General features: G+C 48.8%; 7 protein-coding genes across 7 annotated transcripts; 5 read left to right on the plus strand and 2 right to left on the minus strand.

The window, feature by feature from the left end:
* Nucleotides 1-2,296: 2,296 nt before the first annotated feature.
* Nucleotides 2,297-3,823, plus strand: EI90DRAFT_2884700 (DHS-like NAD/FAD-binding domain-containing protein; the record flags this gene model as incomplete). The annotated part of the gene is made up of 4 exons (XM_039053948.1): nt 2,297-2,441; nt 2,498-2,631; nt 2,687-3,346; nt 3,404-3,823. Coding segments are annotated over 4 exons (1,359 nt in total), but the record flags the coding sequence as incomplete, so codon positions are not given.
* Nucleotides 3,686-4,895, plus strand: EI90DRAFT_3039343 (uncharacterized protein). Its single transcript, XM_039058936.1, has one exon. It carries the CDS (start codon nt 4,061-4,063, stop codon nt 4,514-4,516), a length of 456 nt encoding a protein of 151 aa, XP_038920712.1. The 5' UTR covers nt 3,686-4,060; the 3' UTR covers nt 4,517-4,895.
* A 556-nt stretch (nt 4,896-5,451) lies between these two features.
* On the plus strand, nt 5,452-6,495 carry EI90DRAFT_3279412 (uncharacterized protein; the record flags this gene model as incomplete). The annotated part of the gene is made up of 4 exons (XM_039066666.1): nt 5,452-5,469; nt 5,520-5,751; nt 5,804-5,840; nt 5,891-6,495. The coding sequence occupies 4 exons, from the start codon at nt 5,452-5,454 to the stop codon at nt 6,384-6,386; spliced, it is 783 nt and encodes a 260-aa protein (XP_038920713.1). The 3' UTR covers nt 6,387-6,495.
* Nucleotides 6,496-6,515: 20 nt separating this feature from the next.
* EI90DRAFT_2908515 (uncharacterized protein) lies at nt 6,516-13,487 on the minus strand (the record flags this gene model as incomplete). Its single annotated transcript, XM_039054329.1, has 24 exons — nt 6,516-6,551; nt 6,608-6,811; nt 6,869-6,996; nt 7,052-7,136; nt 7,187-7,274; nt 7,325-7,447; nt 7,501-7,572; nt 7,646-7,793; nt 7,844-8,041; nt 8,094-8,370; nt 8,420-8,614; nt 8,668-8,727; nt 8,833-8,971; nt 9,020-9,100; nt 9,157-9,254; nt 9,305-9,596; nt 9,646-10,144; nt 10,201-10,702; nt 10,754-11,977; nt 12,027-12,272; nt 12,329-12,811; nt 12,863-12,959; nt 13,013-13,165; nt 13,219-13,487. The coding sequence occupies 24 exons, from the start codon at nt 13,485-13,487 to the stop codon at nt 6,516-6,518; spliced, it is 5,697 nt and encodes a 1,898-aa protein (XP_038920714.1).
* Nucleotides 13,488-14,598: 1,111 nt separating this feature from the next.
* Nucleotides 14,599-15,303, plus strand: EI90DRAFT_3039350 (uncharacterized protein). Its single transcript, XM_039058937.1, has one exon. The coding sequence runs from the start codon at nt 14,703-14,705 to the stop codon at nt 15,096-15,098; it is 396 nt and encodes a 131-aa protein (XP_038920715.1). The 5' UTR covers nt 14,599-14,702; the 3' UTR covers nt 15,099-15,303.
* Nucleotides 15,304-17,430, plus strand: EI90DRAFT_3151491 (cell division control protein 14, SIN component-domain-containing protein). The gene is made up of 6 exons (XM_039065726.1): nt 15,304-15,405; nt 15,457-15,589; nt 15,641-15,718; nt 15,776-15,885; nt 15,934-16,226; nt 16,276-17,430. Exons 1-6 carry the CDS (start codon nt 15,367-15,369, stop codon nt 17,012-17,014), a joined length of 1,392 nt encoding a protein of 463 aa, XP_038920716.1. The 5' UTR covers nt 15,304-15,366; the 3' UTR covers nt 17,015-17,430.
* EI90DRAFT_3144182 (succinate-semialdehyde dehydrogenase) lies at nt 17,170-19,833 on the minus strand (the record flags this gene model as incomplete). Its single annotated transcript, XM_039065113.1, has 16 exons — nt 17,170-17,253; nt 17,304-17,688; nt 17,752-17,777; nt 17,839-18,037; nt 18,102-18,277; nt 18,335-18,376; nt 18,437-18,501; nt 18,566-18,591; nt 18,720-18,780; nt 18,839-18,874; nt 18,966-19,017; nt 19,066-19,101; nt 19,151-19,222; nt 19,284-19,399; nt 19,463-19,556; nt 19,654-19,833. The coding sequence occupies 16 exons, from the start codon at nt 19,831-19,833 to the stop codon at nt 17,170-17,172; spliced, it is 1,650 nt and encodes a 549-aa protein (XP_038920717.1).
* Nucleotides 19,834-20,063: the final 230 nt, after the last annotated feature.

Raw genomic sequence — 20,063 nt, forward strand, 5'->3', positions numbered from 1 at the left:
CGGACCCAGGCCCCCCCGTAACCCCACATACCCAGCGGTGCCCACCTAGTCTCCCTAACACAATCCACTGCATCAAAGCTGATTCGCAGAACAAAGCTAGCAAAAATGTCCGAACACAGAGACCGAGCGGCCAGGAATATCACCCTTATACAATCGACCCTCGAAAGCATGGGGAATGGCACCCCCACGCAAGACAGAATCTGGAAAAGCCTAAATGGCAACTGCAGGGACACATCCCTGGAGATCAGAAACTTCCTATGGAAACTCACCCACAAATGCCTCAAGATAGGCAACTACTGGAAGAGAATCCCGAGATTTGAACACCGTGGGGAATGCGATCATTGCCAACAGACAGAATCAATAGACCACATACTCTTTGAGTGCCCACTGAATCACGGCGAGAGAATATGGGCTATGGCCAAGGCGATATGTGATCGAAGAATGATTGCCTGGCCTCCTAACCTCAACGTCGCGCATGTGATGGCTGCCCCGATCACAAAGATAAAGACAATGACCAGCCGATCAATGAAAGGGGCGATGAGACTATTCAGAATCATAATACTCGAGTGCGCGTGGCAAGTTTGGAAAGCCAGATGCCGCAGAGTGATGAACCCCGATCGGCCACATACCACACTGAGAGAAGTCACCAACGCACTCAAAGCCGGCCTTAACGAAAAACTCCAGCAGGATGTAGCGTCAACGTGCCAAAAGAGATATGGCTGCAAAGCGCTTCCGACGAAACTCGTGCTACACACATGGAGTGGTAACCTGCAGGATGAAGAGATGCTCCCGGACAACTGGCTGAATAGCAGTGGGGTTTTAGTGGGTATACCGGACCCCCCGTGACCAGGGCCAGGAGTCCCACACTCACATGCGTAATAGCATTTCCTCACAGTGGCAACTCCGGACCAAACCTATCCTCTCCCCAACGGGTTTCTCAAATTCCCGACACAAGCCCCAAATACAGTGACGTATCGCGAAAGCTACTGGGGTTCCACCAAAAAAAAAAAAGAATGCGTACGATGGGCGTACGACTGTAGCTGACTAGGTAACTACATCGATCGGTTCAAATCGCGATCTGAGCCCAAAGCTAGGCAAGAACCACTCAGGCTCTGGGAGATCGCTATTGGGGTGGGCTCCTGAATGGCCGGGCGCAGATTCAGTCAGTCATGCATGGGTCCGGTCGTATATTTGTCTCGCACTAAACATGTACAAACAATGTATATAGAATAACGTGGGAATTTGGGGAAAGGGATTTGAACTCCTTTCTTCCCCATCGTTGAAGAATAATAGCTTAATCCTTTGACGAACTGAGGAACTAGGAGAAGGGGCTGGCACCTAAACCAACCCCTTACACAGACGCGGAAGCAGAGGCTTACGCATGGGCAGGATACTAGCCTCTGCATATCAGAATAGAGCGGGAGGTCTGAGTCTTAGGTCGCTTCCTGGAACTCGTAATAGCAGGATAAACTACACTCGGTTTAATCTTTTGGTCTCAGATGAGCTGCGGACATTTCTTAGAACCGATTTTTTGGGCTTTACCTCGGAGCTTCTGACTGCCCATATGCCGAAACCCGAACTGGCCCAGGGTCCGAAAACATGAAAACACATGTTTATTTGAGACAAAACACTCCCAACTCAGGACTACTTGATACCAGTGGCACCTATTGTTGGGGAACGACCAACGCCCTTGTCCAGTGGTTAATGTAAGCCTGAGCGCTTCTGTTGTTGTTTTTGTTGCGCTGATCGATGAGCTCAACCAAGCTAGGTAGGCGACAGGATACGGACCCGAATCATCTCAAGGAAAGTGCAATATTACAACGATACAGTGTCCAATTTCTAGTTACAATGTGGTGCCCGGTTTATTCTCCTGTCTCACTCCCCTAAGAACAGACTGTTGCCCTTTGTGTCACTTGTTGCTGTTATTGTTGCTTTGTGAGTGGCGTCGCTAAGGGAGCCTGTTTGCCCATTTGCTCTGTGCCAGATATCCAGTATATAAGTATGTAGGGCTGAGCGCGATATCTAATGACAATGTGATATCGCGCTCAGATTGTGTTCAGAATGTCGGGCTGCGATGCTGCGATTTATAACAGACTCGATCGATCCTCCAACATGCTTCCTCGCCTCTTCTTTCATTTTACCATTAGCCAATGTCCTACACCGCCGAGGTTGGTTGATGGTTTTGGAGCGTTTCGCTATATAGTTAAATTGATATCACCCTCCAATTCACACACCATGGCTCCGGGATTAGCCGTGGCGGCCAAGGGTGAAGCGCATTGGATTTACTATTTCTGGGATGACAGTGTCGTTCCAGACCAGCGATATTGGTGACCCAGGGCCCTATCCAGCCTTCGTCGATGCTCGTGGTCCAGCGGGCGTCGGTGATGTCCAAAATGTTGCCAAAGCCATCGCGGAGGCGAAACGGATCGTGGTTGTCTGTGGTGTGTGATGACTTAGCCTCCCTTTGCGGATCCTCGGCTAAACCTAACACCATTAGGTGCAGGAGTCTCCGTAGCTGCTGGAATTCCCGACTTTCGATCCTCCGAAGGTTTGTTTCGTACTCTGAAGGCGGGTAATCCCAAGGAGCTTTTGACCTCGGGGAAAGACTTGTTTGACGCCAGCGTCTTTAATGTATGGCCATTTCAATCATGCTCCAGCACCTGGAATGTTAATCGTCCATGTTTAGACCCCACAAACTACCTCTCTTTTCTACAAGATGATCGCTGAATTGTCGAGTATGTCGTCTACCGCCCACCCTACCGCCTTTCACGAATTCGTCAAGTTACTTGACGATCGGGGACAGTTACTGCGCCTATATACACAGAATATTGATAATATTGAAGAAAAAGTCGGTCTGTCTTGTGGCGTTCCCCACTGGGAGACACAGAAACGTAGTCACTCTTCGCCCACCAAAACACCCAAGAAACAACCACCTCCCGCAACCTCTCCTTTCGTATCGCCGACACCTTCTGTTCAATCTGAAAATCTTTCAGACTCTGGGACCGCAACTAATGAGTCTCCGACACCTACTCCAACCCCCGCCCCCGCCGAGCCCCAGTGTGTTATTCCACCCCGATGCATACCCCTTCACGGTACCTTAAAGTATCTCACATGCCGCCGGTGCTCCCACCATATGCCATTACAAGAGCACGTTGGCATACTTCGTCAAGGTGCCTCCATAGCGTGTCCTCAATGCGCTGCACTTAACTCAGTTCGGCGCATGGTTGGGAAGCGCGACCGCGGCGTTGGCACTATGCGTCCATCTGTCGTTTTGTATGGGGAAGTTCATCAGGATGGAGAAGGCGTAGGTGAATGTGTGCGGAGGGACCTGCTGGGCTTAGGCGATGTTATGGCCACCTCTTTCCACAAACAAGGGTCTGAAGAGGCGCAAAAGCCAATGAAGAGTTCAACTCCTAGAGCCAAAAGTTCTGCGAAACCTGACTTACTGATTGTTGCGGGCTCGAGTTTGAAAGTTCCAGGCACAAGGCGGATTGTTCGTGAATTTGCAAAGGCCGTCCAGGCGAATCGCTCTTCTTCAAGGCAATCTGATAAGTTCTCTGCGCACTCTCCCAGAAACTCCCCCTCTTCGCGATCTTCGCATCCGCGCACTGTAAGAGCTGGGAACAAGGATCCTGACCAGCACCCTGCCACAATTTACCTCAACCTTGACTTCCCCCTTCCTTCTCGGGAATGGGATGGCGTATTCGACGTATGGTTGCAAGGCGACGTTCAGTCTGTTATTCCACACTTTGTGGAAGCATTGCATCAGAAGGACGCGGAGAAAGTAACGGGTTCGTCTCGAAAACGCAGGAAGGCCCCAGACATTGGGACCCCAACGAAGAAACGGCGACCGGATGTGAAGGACATCACCCATACCCCTCAGAAGTTCCCATCATTGAAGGCCAAGAAGGCGCCTGACACAGTGAAACAAGAAATACAGAGATTTCCTCGTAAAAAGCATCCTCCCTCTCCCATTCGGGTGAAATCGACGTCTCCAAGCCCGTCTCGACGGCTGCTTTCTCCCACATCGAAGCGACTACGCTCATATTCAGCATCTAAGATGAACCGTAGGGAACATTCGTCAGATCCTATTTCTGATGTTCCTTCCATCAGAAGGCATCATCACTGGCAACCCCAAAAACAACCTCAAGGGTTGATCTACTCTCCCCATCCCCGTCCTCCGTTGCTGCCGAATATCAGGCATAAACTTATACCCGAAGTGGTTGTTTCTCGGCCGCCAGTTTGGCGCCCATGGCTGAGCCCTCCACATTCGAGTCGGAGAGAACACTCCCCGGTTGAATCCATGCTATCTTCTATCACAACACTTTCACCTCGCGAGACGATCACGCCTCCTATATCGCCGGCGCCACTCACGCCGCCATCGTCTGTTGGCCCCCCATCACGGCCACATTATTCAAACGATGTGCTAGATGAAATTGAAGCACTTGCTTCCCCTTCCCCTACTGAACCGATCATACCCGATCCTCCAAGTTCGATGCCGCATCCCCTTAGCTGATTGCGCCAGAACACTGGAAACACCTTTCACGATCGCATCCAGTCCTGCCCGAGCCACCTGTCCACAAGTGGTCAATGCGAAGACAACCCGACTATGGCATTCAAGCTGCTTTTTGTGTCTCGGTTTGCAACATCAGGACTTCACAATTGATAGCAGCACTTTGAACTTTTACAAACATTTCTTCCCACCTAACTTATTTGCTCTCTTATCTCATTTTTAGTATAATTTTTCTCTGTATTTGCGGACCGGATTGCGAAATTTAGACTCGCCGATATCCCCAGTCATGCGGATCCGGCCATTAAGATCGATACTTCAGTAAGGAAAGCTATGGCCCAGTGCGCTTCATTGGAATACGGTGTAATTCTAGTGTAGGGCTTCGGTGGAGATACAGACTTCCGGATTGTGTTTTCTTCAATCCTTTTTTCCCTGAAAAAATGGTGTGGGTTGCAGGGTCTCAGAGTAGGTGAAATATAGAAAATAACATACTGTGATGAGTTTGGTTAGCCCATAGCCGGTCCCCAGTATCCCGAGGGACCAGATGGCGAGGTACGTGTCTGAATGAAGCGGAGCGTTGAATTGACAATCTATAGCTATCGGAAGACTCAGAAACTGACTGAAGTAGAGGCCACCACGAGCTCCACGTAGCCATATTGGCTTTGGAGACGTCTATGGATCAAAAGGTAATGAGTGTGATGTGCCTTGAAGGTGGGAATCTTGGGTGCAGATGATGAAACAGACTTGGTAGGCGCGCTGGTGCTGTGGAACTCGGTTAGGAACTAGAAGGAAGTCGGAATGAGCGACATTTGGGGTGCATGAAAGCAACAGTGGACACACTATCAAAAATGCCCATCGTCGCTACACTGGGTGGTTGAAAGGCCACTTTCCGGGTTCGGCGTTAGGGCTAACTCCGTTCACACCCGAGCCGGCGCTTCAGGATGGCTGAACGCGTTCGAGTTGAGTTCTCTATTGATGAATCTGATCAACCTATTGATCGGTGGTATAGGGAGTCGTAATACATCGCCCCATCATTTACGGAAATTCTGCATATCCGCTCACAACTGCTGAGCGGAATCCCAGCATCCCATCGGACCACACTCACCGCTGGACTGTCGCTGTTAGAAGTCCAGTGACCACGAATGAGAAAAGTGACATTGTCGGAGGCGCCGATGACTTGGGCTATTTCATCAAGCGGGTGACCTTCAGGCTGCATGAAACCTACCCACAGCCAAACCGAAGTGAGTAAGCTGTGCCACTGCGTCTGAATGTTTCCAAATCACCCCGGTACAGACATAGACAAGTCACCGTTTGAGGTTACGGAGACAGGGTTGAGTCCTTTGAACCTTACTGGCGTCAAGGCTTGACGACAGATGACAGGTGGGGAGAATTTGACATCAGTATACGAATACTGTTTATCTCCGAATCGGGCGAGAAGACCCTCACTTTGCAACATCACCTCAAGCTTCATCCATGGGTAGTGCCAGATCTTGCTGCCCATCCAGGACAGGACCCGGCCCTCATTATCCCACCAGTGACTCAACCACCACCTGAACCTGTCCATTCCTGGCAGTATGACGAGATTGTGTTTACAGATCCCCTTAAGCCTTTCCTCGACATACTGATGGCTCATCCACCGACGCAGTGGCCCAAGATGAAAAGGCGTGCCATACCCCCGAATCCAGCACATCCAGACTCACTTGCGCCACCTGCTCAGAGAGGAGCACCAGAATTTACTCAAGTCATCGAAAGAGATGAAGCTGAACGATTGGATGCAGCAAAAAGAAAACTAGTGGAAGAAGCTGAGAGATTACGAGCGGCCTTGATTGAGAAAGAGAAGGAACTGGCACGGCTTCGCAAAGAGGTGGAGGCGTAGGCATCCCCAGCGCCGTGAATTATGTTAGTGCATGTCTTCAAATCCTTGGGATCGTTTAGCTATAGCTTTTACATCATGAATACATGAACGTTAACATAAATCAGCAAGCAAGCTTGGTCGTAACGATTACTATAGCCACGCCGCCCAACCAACGTACATGCTCCCCTGGATAGCATGGGAAATAAGCATAACTTTGATTTAGGACTCTGGGTGGGGCTTACCAAGTTCAATGGGCTTGTGGCCTCCTTAATCAACCGTTCAACTTGGTTCGGAGTTGAAATAGCTGAGCTACGTGCTGTGTTTTCCGTTCTGAATGTATGCGTGCCACTAAGCCTTTCCTGAATCGGGCCAAGGGCACGCTGAACCAGTTCTGAAAGTTTAGGGACATGAGGATTGGGGTCGCCCCTTCGTCGACGAAGACGTTCCTGGCATCCGACAGCGTCAGTAAACATGGGATCAGGATGATTCATCGAGATGCTGACCTCACGCTTCCGCTCTGTCTCCCACTCAGAGATCGGATCATGAGTGAATGCTTCAAGAACGCTCATTAATGAGTCTTTGTTATCTCTGAGAAGTTGCATTGTTACTTCGCATGCCCTCCGGTACGCCCCTGCGTTCAGTAGAGCGGTCAAGTCTCCATTTGAAACTTTTAATGCGTAACTGACCTTCAACACCAGTGACCCCCAAACCGTCAACCAAGTTTTGCGTTAGCCGGAAAGGCACAACTTCCGGTATATCGAGATATTGCCCCTGTATTCAATATGAATGTTAGCTCCGACCGAGGAAGCTTTCAGACACACCTTATCAAAAATGCAATTAAAGTCAACATGAACTGTATCTCCGGTGACTGAATCAAACAGAATATTTTCGCCATGGCGGTCTCCCAACCTGGACGCAATGTGGTCAGCGGCCAATCGTCAATCAGCAGCCCCGCTCACCCCAGAATGAACCCAACCATGGACATCACTCCAAGAGTTCTACCATAATTTAGGCGACAGGCCAACCACGTCGAGGGTTCAGGAAATGTAGCAATGAACCACTCATGAAAGACGGGGGGAAATCTATTTGGCAATCCCATCACTGGAGGAAATGAAACTGCGACCTATTTGCTCACTGGGGCAGAATCTCCTCAACAAGAAACTTCATGCGTCCAGGTTTGTCCATGACTGATTTGTCCGTGCCTGATCTGTCCCTTTTCAGCTTTTCATATTCCTCCCATATCCATTTCGGCTATTTTCCTCAATCAGCTAGAGATTCACTTAATAGCATGAATATCACTCGCCATAAGCTGGATGCCACGAGCTTCATAGAGTTCTTTAAGGATATGGCGGAAACCCTTGGTATTGTTTACCCATTCGATCAATCCGCATTCCTCATTGAGAGGAATCACACCATACGTCCTGATGTCTGATAGAGCAGGTAAATAGCAGGCCTACACTTATTCTCCTAAAACTTACGTAGCTGCCTCTTTCTGGACTCGGAATTAATCTTCAACATCTTGTTGATCATTGAGTTGAAATCCATCAAGCGAGCGTCCTTCCTCATATCGTCTTTCGGTTTCCCCAGGAGATTGTAACGAATACCATCACTTCCCATGACTGTAAACTTCTTTGGCCGGATTAATGAGGACATTAACGTCACTTCATCGTTGAATTCTAAAACGGCGATGAGTATTGATGACGTCGGAGGCAGAATTTGAGTGCATACGATGGAAAGCCGGAAGATTGAGAGGGAAAGGTTTATGGATATCTTTAGATTGCCCTGCGGATGGGACGGTCACCGTCAAGGAATTTTGGAGAGGTATAATCAAGGAACATGGTGTCATTTTGGGAAGCAGAGGAGCAAACGTTTTCAAATCCACCACCATCTCTTCGCCTTGTCTGCAATTCTTCGCGTCTTTGTCGCACATGGTCAAGAACTCCTGAGTCATCAGCAGCCACTCGTTAACCAAGATCGAAGTTTGATCGTTGCGTGCACTGCGAGACTAATCAAACCGTCAAGGGTGATGACCATCAGTGTCAATGGCCGCAAACCTTAACCCGGTCAATGATAGCTCTTCCTCGCTGCCTTCGCTCTTGCCTCTGAGAGTGGACGACAACAGTGAAAAGCCAAAGGGCCTGTTGAGGATAGGTACAAAGTACGTGCGACACCAAGGATGCGAGAATAGAGTATACGACCGTATTTGGATGGCCTATCCGTGAGATTATCTGTGGGAATGCAGTGAACCACTGCGTCGACGCTCAGCTCGACTGGGAAAGGCATCCATCCAGGCTCTAAATACCTGATAGGGAGGCAAACTACCAATGGCATCCTCAACTGACTTATTTAATTTTGATTGGGACTCGTGAAGAATTGATTCATCCTTTCCCATGCTGCAAATCATTCCATCATTGGTAGAACAAAGTTGAGATGAAGTGGCAGCGCACGGTTTTATCCTTGCATTCACAATCTCGACTAGTTCCGAATCAGCCCCACTGTCAAGCCATATCGTCAAGAGCCTCGGCATAGCCTGGTAGACGAATTTAGACCCAAACTTCAATGCTTTTATGTAATATTTGCAGGCCTGATGACGAGCCCTGCTTCCTCTGAATCGGAATCCGTGAATGCCGCGCTACATAACATCCCAAGGCAACACCCACCGGATTCTTGGGTCACTGGATACTCTAAAAAGTTCGTCCTGGTAGGCCCCCAAATAAAAGTAAGGACTCTCCCATCTTCAGGATGGATAATCAAAATTCGTCAAAAACAGCGCATTCTTGTGAGGACTTACTCGGAAACTACTTCGGCAGCTTCAGTATATTTGCTCAGGAGATCATTTGAATCCGAGCGTCGGGTCTCATGCGTCCAGCGTGCACGAAGGAGAAGTGCCTGATCCCATGTAGAAGCGCAATACACCGCCAGAATATCAAAAGACTCACCTTAGCCTTCAACATTTGTTCTTCCGCGTCCAACCTGTCCTCGGAAAGATCCATTTTAGTGTCAACTTGGGAATCTCTGAGAGCACTGTTCAGCTCATGCAAAGCCCTGAGAGCGTCTCCCTCGGTGTAGATGAGTTTACAACTCTGAATGAAGCTGTATGGAGTGCCCAATTGACGTGCCTGGAGAATTGAAGTGTATGCAGTTTGGAAGTGGCCAGCTTTGCGAGCGATCTTGGAACTTGCAAGCCATGCTTGGCCAAGGTCGGATTTGAACGAATCAGTCAGGTCGGGTCTAGCTGCAGATTTAACTAGGCTTAGATTGATACAGAAATACGTCTCACCTAAGCCCTAAGGCAATACGTCGCATGCTTAGAATCGGCTCCCGAGTTTTAAATGTTGGCAGTGTTTGCTCCAACCTGCTCCTGAGAGAAGATTTTGTGCGCTGCAGGGAAGCTAACGTCCCTTGATCCCCTAATCGGCGTCGAGAAATGGTGGTTTGCGTGTTGTGGATCATCTCCAACTCGTGCACGACATGAAGATTTATAACAGCGTCATACGTGCGACGATATGAATACTTCCCCGAGGAAGTGATCGAAGCACCCAAGACGCACCTTGCCTGTTGGAATGCGTCCATGATCTGACGCTCGTCGTGGCCGCGGAGGGACAACAGCAGTCGTGCAATAACCAACTCGGGTAGATCGCTTTTTGTGCGCTGAACAATTTCATTTACAGTATCCCAGTCACCAGTCATCCAAGCACTTTCGGCATGATAACCAGCAAGCTTCTGTTCCCACTCAGGGGATCTGGTAAGTATCCCTCTTATATGAGTCCTTAGGGTGTCTAGAAACTCATCAGTCGAGAATACGGAGATACAGCTCCTGATAACCGATACGAACCGTAATGTCCGAGATTACGCAAACATTTCAACAGTCCGATGTGGAGATCAACATCGTCTGGGGATTGCTGGAGCCGTACCTCCCAACAACTTTGCGCGGATGTCCATCTGCCAGTACTTTCGTGCTCTCGAATCTCATGTTCGAGGGAGGGAGATAGAATTTTTGTGGAAACACCCTCCATGCCGTCAGGTTCATCGAGGTGCGCGTAGATCAGATGTAATCGCTCCAAGTAAGATTGGAGTTGATCATTTTTCGTCCCCACTGCGGAACGGGATTGTATGACTTGTTCTATGGTCATAAGAGCTCTGGCATATGATTTGCAGTTGAGAGCCGCTGTTGCCAAGAGCTCTTGGTCGAGACTGCTAATCATCGACTCTACAGCCATCACTTGCATCTCAAGATCGCTACTACCGGAATTTCGTGAGCGCCTCTCTTTCTCGGTGATATGTCGCCGTGCAACACGAATCCACGTGCACATATGGTCCAGAAGATGGAAAACAGTCTGCCGCAAGTAAGTCATTGTCTTCAGTGGGAGATTGTGTGGCGGCGTTACCTGAGCACTCAGCACTCGATGATCAACCACTGAACCATCTTGATGAGTAGCTTGATCCTCTAGAACCGTGACGATTTCAGACCGGATCGCCAGTTTGTCGTCATCGTTTCCTGACATGAGAATATTCAGAACAAGGTGCGGGATGAGAAACCGCGCCACTTGGACATCTTGACTGCGAATGGCTAAACGACAGCTGTTGAAAATTGTCCCAGCGTCCTTTCCTGATGTCTTTCCCACCATGTCGGTCACCCAGATTTGCAGCCACTCGCGGTAGGACATTGTGGTCCGATATATGGGGTAGACAACTCTGGGGAATTCGGAAGCTTCGTGGGAGAATTTCCCTTCAAGCAAGGGCGTAATGGTATCAAGCAAATGGACGGGAAGGGTCTTCCACCGTGCACGCGTTTTAACTTGGACTGACTTCTCGTTTTTAATGAGAGCAGATGTGAATTCACAAAATTTGAGAAGCTCCTGGATTGCAAAAGCCAAGTGACTCTGGTATCGGAGGTCACTTGTTGAACGGAAGGCGTCCACGAGAAGGTGCTGTATGAGATAGAGGGCGAAGGTTTTGGCCTCCTCCCCCTCATCAAAGTTGTTGAGAACGATCATTGGTGGAGATTCCGTTGGTGTTTCGAAACGGAAAGGGTCCAGTGCACCAAGCAAACCAATACATTCAAATGCCACCAGACGCAACTCGTCAAATACATCACCATCCCTAGAGGCGAGGTTGAAAAGAACCTTGATGATGGTCGATATTGCTGAATCAAAATGATCCCCAGATGCAAGATGACGGATGAGCATATCGTTATCAGTGAGGTATTGTTTAAGCTCGACGAGAGATAGGCTCGAGATAGTGATGTTCTCACTTAGGCAGCGCTCCAAGAAATTATCCAGCTTGGAAGTAGCATCGCGACCGCTTGTCATTTGCTCTAGACGAGTGGCACAGTCCCTCAATTCTGCGATGTCAGAGAGTGAAACAACGTTGTTGAGGTGGGATTTGACATTTTCTGCATTCTCGACAAGGAGGTATTCGAGAGTTTCGCGTGCGATCCTCTTGCAGAGAGGAGAAAAATGATCCCAGTTCGTGACAAATGATGCTGCCGTTGGTCCAATATACGGACCAATATCACGAAGGGCAAGCTGAGTCATGAAAAATTTCCAGGTGGACAAACAAGCCTCAGTGAGCCCAGGAATGAGCAGATTTGTGTGTATTGCTGCCATGATCTCAAGAAGGTGTTAGGAATGATGCAGTTTCAACGACCATCCCACGTACTTGCGGGGCAATCGCGGTGACTGGGCTGCCGATCATTCCGATCAGCGTCCCAAGACTGCGAATGACCATGGCCTTATAGGCAGGAGTCTTTTTGCCTTGCATTTCTTGAAGGACTTCATTGATGTACGTCATAATTGCAAGTAGGTGTGGCTGCAGGAAGTCTCTAAGAGCATGTGGATCCGTAGATTGAGCGGTAATCCGCGGATCCGACAAGGCCCTCTGCACCTTTCTGAGAGCTTCGGAAGCCTGGTGCAATCGGGGGAGTGTGAGTGGTATTGAATGGCCGAGCCGCTGTAACTAACCAATGCATCATTATTTGACTCATTGCTACCCAACAAAATCACCAGCTCTGCTAATAGTTCCGCGATGCTGCTGCTGACCAACGATCGGGGGTCTACAGAGTCAGCTCGAGCCCCCGCTGCCTCCTTGACTACGCTAGTCATGAAAAGAAGCGCCTGGTCCGTACTAGCAGGATCAGGGAGCAAGAACACGGCCTTCAATATCACGGATGTCTTATCTATTAGGAGTGCTGCAGCGGGACGACCAACGTGCTGGGATAGTGCTCTAATTTCATCCTTGGAACATGTTGCCACGAGTGAGGGCAATGAGTAGGAGAGCGTGAAAGCAAGAAGCTCGGAAGGCTCCCGAGCAAGAAACCTCCCCAGCTCCCTCAGAAGTGCAGGCTTGGTGCAAATGTTCGCGGTTACATATTTGATTATGTCGGGAAAGAAAGGAGACAAGAAAGTGTAGGAAGACTTATTCTGTGCTTGGGCCAAGTCACGGAGCTGATCCTTTCGTCAGAACCGAAAGGGTCACTGTAATCAATGATAACGAACCTCAATGTAAGCCAACCCCCTCAGGAGACTGTTTCTTTGATCCCAGTGACCGATTAAGAGCAGAATGACTCGACCAAGCATGCTATTCTCAGAAACACTGATAGCCATCTCTCGTGAGGAAAGCTGATCACCTGGCAACTACAAGCTCACCGCCCAATTTTCCCCAGAGTTGTGGTAGTAGTCTCTACGATCCGTGGGTCTTTCGCTTGCATTAAAGTCGTCATTAGGTCTATGAGCGCCCCGGTGGGATCAGGCCCCCCTGAAGTCCCAGAACAAGCCTCTACATAAGCAGCACAGGCCCGACTGTTTCATGGATTTGACTTAGACATATCCTCAAGCACAGGCGGCACGCTTACCCAGCTTCCATCCTTACTGCCCGGTCGGAGTGTTCCATCCCACGCCTAACAAGTTCAGATATTCGTGAAAAAGGCACATCCGATAATACGCCGTAACGGATGCCAAAGATCAGGATTTTATAGGCTCTCCTCCTGATGTCATGAGTAATTTCTTCTGATGGACCGTCGACAAGGCGTGTGGTGGCTAAGAAAAAAGCGCAAAGTAGCTTCGGGACCCGGAATCTGTGGTAGGCGGTGTGGGGAGAGACATAGTTGCAGTCCTCGTCCATAGTGCAGTCGATCGATGTTGGGTAAGAAGCGAACATTTCTGCCACACGTTCCATCGACTGGGCCAATTCACTACGTGCCTGGACGGAGGTATTCTGTAGAGGCCTTGACTCAAGATCCAATTTAGTGCTCGGGGGTCGATCAAAGGGGGAAAGCTTGTTCCCACCTCGAGAGAACGTCATAAACTTCATTAAGCAGCCAACGTGTACGATTAGGGGTGTCTAGATCGCTATCGGGATATGGCTTTATAGGCAACAGATCCCGCAACTCCGCTTCCAAATCAGCGACCCATACTTGTGACTCTTGGCGCTTTCGCTTCCCCAAGTTTGGTGCAAACGATGGAAGGCCTTGCTGCTCCAACAGACCAGACAACCGATTTACCAGCTGCTCGTATTGAGAAGTTCGAGGAAGAATACGTTCTTCCAATATCGCCCTGACAGAAAGCAAGCTCGAAGTTGCCTGGGCAGACTTGGAGACGTACTCTAGAAGAAGTGCCTGGAGAAGGTTGTTCAGAGCAAGACTGTCATATCACAGCTGGAACGTACTCGCAGAGAGTCGCCACACGATTCTTTCCATTCTTCATCTCTCAGTATTTCAGCCACTCGCGATACATAGATAGCAGGGACTGGTGGCAGATCAGAATCTGCAAGCGATCGCAAGAGCAATTCGTCCACTGGAGACGAGTTCTCCGAAGGTCCAATCTGAGCCCGTGCCCATATTGAACGGTGAATGATATGAGAGAATGGCTCGCAAGGACTGAAGAGCTCTGCTCTGATCACAGAAATACTCTCAAAGAGTCTACATAAAGTGATCCATGTTTGAGGTGCGGCATGAGATCCTACGTCCAACAATCCATTATGACATATCGTGCAAAGCCGAACCCAAGCAGACTCAGAAATATAGCGGAACAAGTCGATGGATGACGGCAAACATCGTATAGGCATCGAATACGTCATACAGACAATTTTTATCACGGCGGTAGATAAATCTTCGGCTTCCGCTTGTGAACCAATGGTTAGGGATACGGGAGGATTCTGGGCAGCGAAGGCTTCAGATGGTCCAAGAGCACATCTACGAGGATACTCACACCATCCCCTGAGACATCTGCCGTGTCTCCGGTCACCACTGGAGGCTCAGGTTCAACCTTGAAAGGGAACGTCTTGTTTGTTATATCAGAGACGGCTGGAAGTGGTAATAAGTAGATAAACATCTGATCTATGCAAATAGTAATGCTACTTTTATGGATCGTGATTAACTGTAAAATAGCTTGTCGGAACGTAAGCCATGGTGGAGGGACACGCCCAGCCCTATCATCGAATTGCATATCGGTTCCAAGAGTGCAAAGGATTGTGACAGCACAGCCTAACGCTCTGTTGCCAAGATATGCAGGGGATATGCCATTCGTGGGGACTTCGTGTTTACGATTCCAGACGTTCATAATTCCAATGAAGACGAGAAGGTCAAAAATCCATCTCGCTCCATTGCTTGATTCTGTGTCAAAGATCCCTTGGAGACGAACAAGTCCCCTCTCGAGGACGTCAAGAAGAATTTCTGAGAACTCGCTCAACTCCTTATCCCATATATCAGTTACCGGGAAGCGCCCAAGGAATTGAGGGATCATGAGTTTCATCAAATTCACAAATTTTGATGTATCTTCTCCTGGCCGCACAAGGACAGGCGGATCCGATTGGAACCTTTCGGTAGCCAGGTAGCGACGGAGAAAGACGTGCAAGTCATCCATAGATTGGCTTAGGACACCCTCCATTTTATGCTACCGACAAAGGGTGCCTTAGCACGTCCAATGACAGAAAGAGCAAGGCACCTGATTTTAAGGCCCAACTCAAATACACGTCAACAAAACCGAACATCCATATCAACGCCATGGATGTGCGTGATTCATTGTTAAGAGCCATGGATGGGGTGAAGAGGCTATCTCGTATCGCATTGTATAATTATTGACGCGTACTGTAGCTGTTTAGTTCGGAAACATGCACTCAATATCAAGCTCTGTCAACAATCGAGCGGCTCATGGCTCAGGAGTGCATTTCCAGTAAGCCATGCGCCGAGGGCTTCTGGAGAATCCAGGACCTTCCGGAGTGTAACGGTATGTTCTATGCCACTAACGCCGAAACTCTTTCCGACGATGGCCATACAGTTGCAGTCCGGTTATCTTTGCATCTCGTATACACAATGCCCATTCTTCGTCAAGCTCTGCAGTCGTACACTGGGTCGTGTCCGTGTTAAACGGAGCTTTCATTCTATTTAATTTCTGAAATGATTTCTTCGTTAGCTCTAGAAGAAGCCATCAGTGGTCTCTGCCAAATTCTTACAATTCTTCAGGGTGTGGCGCTCAACCATCCGTCAAGTAAGAAATATTTACAAAGAAGAATATACATTGGAGTAAATCGGCTTCAACTCTTGCACCAAACCTGGCTGACTAGCTTGTAGACTGTGATTGAGCTATTATCTGTTGCTCGCCATATATCTCTACACCACGATGCGGAAGTTCAGCCGAACGCATCAGGAAGTGCCTCCACTTCGTCGATGTCTGCCGCTCAGGAGAAGGGGAATCATACTAATCGCCAACCCTTACGATTTCCGCATTTTGCTTCGTCAATCTTGGATACTTTGCTATGCATCTTGGTCGATTCTCCACCTGCTCTGCGGTGCTTCGAAGAGTGCAATGGCCTGGAGTCTGTCGTTAAAACGCTCAAACGTGCTGGAACTGACCGTGAACTCAGGTAAGATGTTTCGCTTCATTGCATTGATATCAATTTCACAGCTTCCAAGAGTCAAATGCCTAGAATTTTTATATTTCTATCTACTTCCCGAAAACGGTCACTCTCAGCAATTGCCACAAGAAGTGGGCCCTTCCATTCCAACTCCCTCATCCCCATCGAAAAGATGTGCCCCGGCCGACATTCCCTTGCCCCCTTCGCCAGCGAAGCCCTCGTCCCATATCACTTTCGATCGCAGTTTCCCGTCAACACCGTCAACTCCATCCACGAGGGTTACAAGACTAGACACTCCTTCTACTAACAAATCTTCTGTACGCCTTGAATCGACGAAACAAAGTCACCCAAACCTTGCGATTCTCCGCCGAGACCTGGATTTTGTCCCGCTTAGTCCTAAGAAGAGGCAAATTTCTGCACTAGGCATCGGGACTCCAAAATCTGCTGGCCTGAGCAGGCTACGACCATCTCCTGAACCAAGCGACGCCGAAAGGAGCCCCACAAAGTCATCCTTTTCCCAGGTTCGTAAAAGCAGCCCGCTTGCACGGAACGAGACAATGTTCTCATCGCCGAAGATAACCAATAACTTGGATGATGGGATACCCCACAGCGCTACCACTCCTCCCCCCTCATCGCCGACCAAGAGTAAAGGGCCTCCCATCAGACACACTGAAGCGTCAAAAGGAAGCTTAATACGCTCCACCGAAGAGAAGAAACTGCTTCTATCAACGTGGCTAGGAAATGTAGACGCCCTGGTAGAAGGGGTCCAACGCGCAGGGGTATGGGGTTTAGATTAATATTCCCTACTTTCTAGCACTACATTATCCCACCAACAACCCTGTCCACTCTGATTCCCTAATGAAACGTGTCAATGTCCATTGTTCCATTGCTACTAAAGATACATGATTGTGGTGGGATATGCATGTGCAAGCAGGTAACACACGTCGAAGTACTATACCCCTCCAAAAGCGATGTACTTCACTTCCTGGTATTCTTCGATCCCATGCGGCCCGCCTTCTCGGCCCAATCCGGATTCCTACGAACGGATTGTCAGCTCGCACACTACACACTCCAGACTGGACCTACTTTCACGCCGCCAAACGGAATGACGGCACTTGAGATGAGACCGGTATTCGTCCCAATCATTCCACATTCGAGAGCCTCCGCCACTCTCCAAACCCTACCGACATCCCTCGAGTATAAGTACCCAGCGAGCCCATACGGCGTCTCATTCGCAAGCTTAATAACCTCCTCTTCGGTATTGAACTTGATGATACCCGCAAGCGGTCCAAACGTCTCCTCACGAGCCAGCAACGCATCGTTAGGCACGTCCGCGAGCAGAGTCGGAGCAAAGAAATTGCCCTCGAGACGTTTCCCCCCCACGAGGACCTGGGCTCCTTTGGCGACAGCATCCTCAACGTGGTCTTCGACCTTTTGTACAGCTCTTTCGTGGATAAGCGGCCCATGTGTCCTGCATGACGATGGTGTTTATTACGATCACCAGAACAGTCATCAATGAAGTGGTGGAACCCACGTGGCCTTGTCCAAACCATTTCCAACCTGTGTAAATACCCATTAGTTGTCATAAACGTATCAGAATGGGGCGATATGGAATTCGAACTTTGAACTTGTCGACTTTCTCTGCAAGTTTGCTTGCAAACTCATCGTATACCCCAGATTGGACGTAAAGTCTATTGGCGCAGACACAGGTTTGGCCCGATTGTCTGAACTTCGACGCCAAGGCACCCTCCACAGCCGCATCCACATCACCGTCGTCGAAAACGATAAATGGCGCGTTTCCACCGGCTTCAATTGAAACTCTGTATTTAACGCAAGCGATTAACGCTTCACTGGATGTGGGGGACCCGAATATATAGCACCCACTTCTTCAACGTGGAAGCAGCTTGAGCGGCAATAAGTTTTCCAATACGTGTTGAGCCAGTGAATGAGACCTTCTTGACGATAGGGTTTTCGCACATCTCCTTTCCAACTTCTTGGATATTCTTCTCTGTTGTGACAACATTAATCACGCCCTCAGGGATCCCAGCACGATTCGCGAGCTGATTGGGAAAGAAATATGAATCAACTCCGCTGAAAATCAGGTCCGATAGACCTACTTCTGCCAGGGCTATTGCCGAGAATGGCGTTTCGGCTGGGGGCTAAGCGAACAGAAATCTTCATCAGGAATCTGGTCAGGACTCCGTCCAAGTGTCATGCACCTTTATGACAACGGTGCATCCGGCCGCGAGAGCAGGGCCAATTTTGCGAGTAATCATAGCCGAGGCTACAATTTGGATGTATCATGATCATCAGCGACAGCCAAAGAACGGACAAGGCATCCAACTTACGGAAATTCCATGGTGTTAGGATAGAACTGAAATCAAAAGTTAGCTCGGCTTGTTCTCAAGCATATTCCGGCAATGTTCACCAAACACCTGATTTGAAAAAAAATCGAACGAGTCCATTTCATTTCCGGGAGATTCTCTCAGGCTCCATATGTACTCACCGACTGGTTGCCTTATGGTCACATTCCTCCAAGCTGGAAAAGGGGAAGGTATCACCTCTTTGGGAAGAAAACCCATTAATGCCTGGACGTGGTTATTGTCAAGGATTATATTTACCCCCATATGAACGAACACCCTCCTCAGCTAGAATACCTTGAGTTCCAAGGCAAAATGATCACATCAACGATCTTTCACATACCAAACCACTTGAAAAAGGAGCAAGATGAGTGTCAGAAAGCCGTACAAGGAAGAATAACTTGTGCCTCTATGAATGACGCGCTATAAGCGTTTTCTGCCTGTTAATACATAAGGTTGGTCCAACAAGGGGGTTGACAAACTCGTACCTTCGACTCGGCCAAAGTCTTCCCATTCTCCATCGTCTGTGCCGCCGTCATTAAATTGAATAACCCACAGACTTGCACGGCCTACCATTATTCGACTTAGGTCATCATGGTGCGTCATCATCAACGCGTAAAGCTGTTTCAAAACATCATGTCGATACTGTAGGAAGCTCTCTTATCAATAGGACTGAAACTCATTACAACAATTAATAACTCTTCACCTTGGCGGTCGTTCGGCTCCAACTCTTGAAAGCGGCCTGGGCAGCCTCGATTGCTTCCTTCGTCTCAGCAACTCCCATCTCAGGTACAGTTCCCAAACTCTGGCGAGTCGCAGGATCTTGGAATGGATTTTGTTAAATCTCATTGGAAATGCCGGGGTCTGGAATAAGAGAGAACTTACTGTGTACATCGACCACACGTCCATCTTTGGCATCAACCCATTTCCCACCAATCAATCCTTTATTTCGAACCAACGACGAGTCAACAAGACCCCACTGTCAGTTCAAGATATGTACCACCGACATTAAGCATTTAAAGTTAAATCATGTGAATATTTCTGATGTCACCGATTCCGTGAAGCTCAATGCTCACATCGCCAGCTTTGGAACTTGCAAATCGGACAACTTCATGAGGTGTTATCGAAGAGATAATTCTCATGGAAGTTCCCTTCCCTTGAAGCATTGCGCTGCGCGTGCGCAATGCGAGGATTGTCGCCATCAATTTGTTCGATAAATCGAATTTACTTTTGGGGAGGGCAAAGAACTTGATCATGTGCAAATTTTCTCACGTCGACGCGGATGGTACGACCCGACAAGAGCATTCGTTGGGGCAGTACATACTTGTGTTGAGTAAGATTGTAGCAGTTAAGAATCATCACAAGGCCCAGGCCCCTCTGGAAATCGAAAAACCGGTAGCCCACATCGTACACTCCAAGACCCAAGCGGTCGGTTTTAACACGGACAAAAACAATAGATAGTTAATGTCTGAAACGAAGCTAATGT

This window comes from Cantharellus anzutake (genome assembly GCF_015039405.1).
Source record: "Cantharellus anzutake strain C23 chromosome Unknown EI90scaffold_7, whole genome shotgun sequence".
NCBI classification, from domain to species: Eukaryota; Fungi; Basidiomycota; class Agaricomycetes; order Cantharellales; family Hydnaceae; genus Cantharellus; species Cantharellus anzutake.

What these genes read in the sequence shown, in the direction of transcription:
- EI90DRAFT_3039343 (XM_039058936.1), top strand. Translation starts at nt 4,061, where the DNA reads ATGAACCGTAGGGAACATTCGTCAGATCCTATTTCTGATGTTCCTTCC.
- EI90DRAFT_3039350 (XM_039058937.1), top strand. Translation starts at nt 14,703, where the DNA reads ATGCAAATAGTAATGCTACTTTTATGGATCGTGATTAACTGTAAAATA.
- EI90DRAFT_3151491 (XM_039065726.1), top strand. Translation starts at nt 15,367, where the DNA reads ATGGATGTGCGTGATTCATTGTTAAGAGCCATGGATGGG. An exon ending in GGACCTTCCGGAGTGTAACG is followed by an intron (nt 15,590 to 15,640) that starts GTATGTTCTATG and finishes ATGGCCATACAG; the next exon opens with TTGCAGTCCGGTTATCTTTG. An exon ending in GCAGTCGTACACTGGGTCGT is followed by an intron (nt 15,719 to 15,775) that starts GTCCGTGTTAAA and finishes TTTCTTCGTTAG; the next exon opens with CTCTAGAAGAAGCCATCAGT.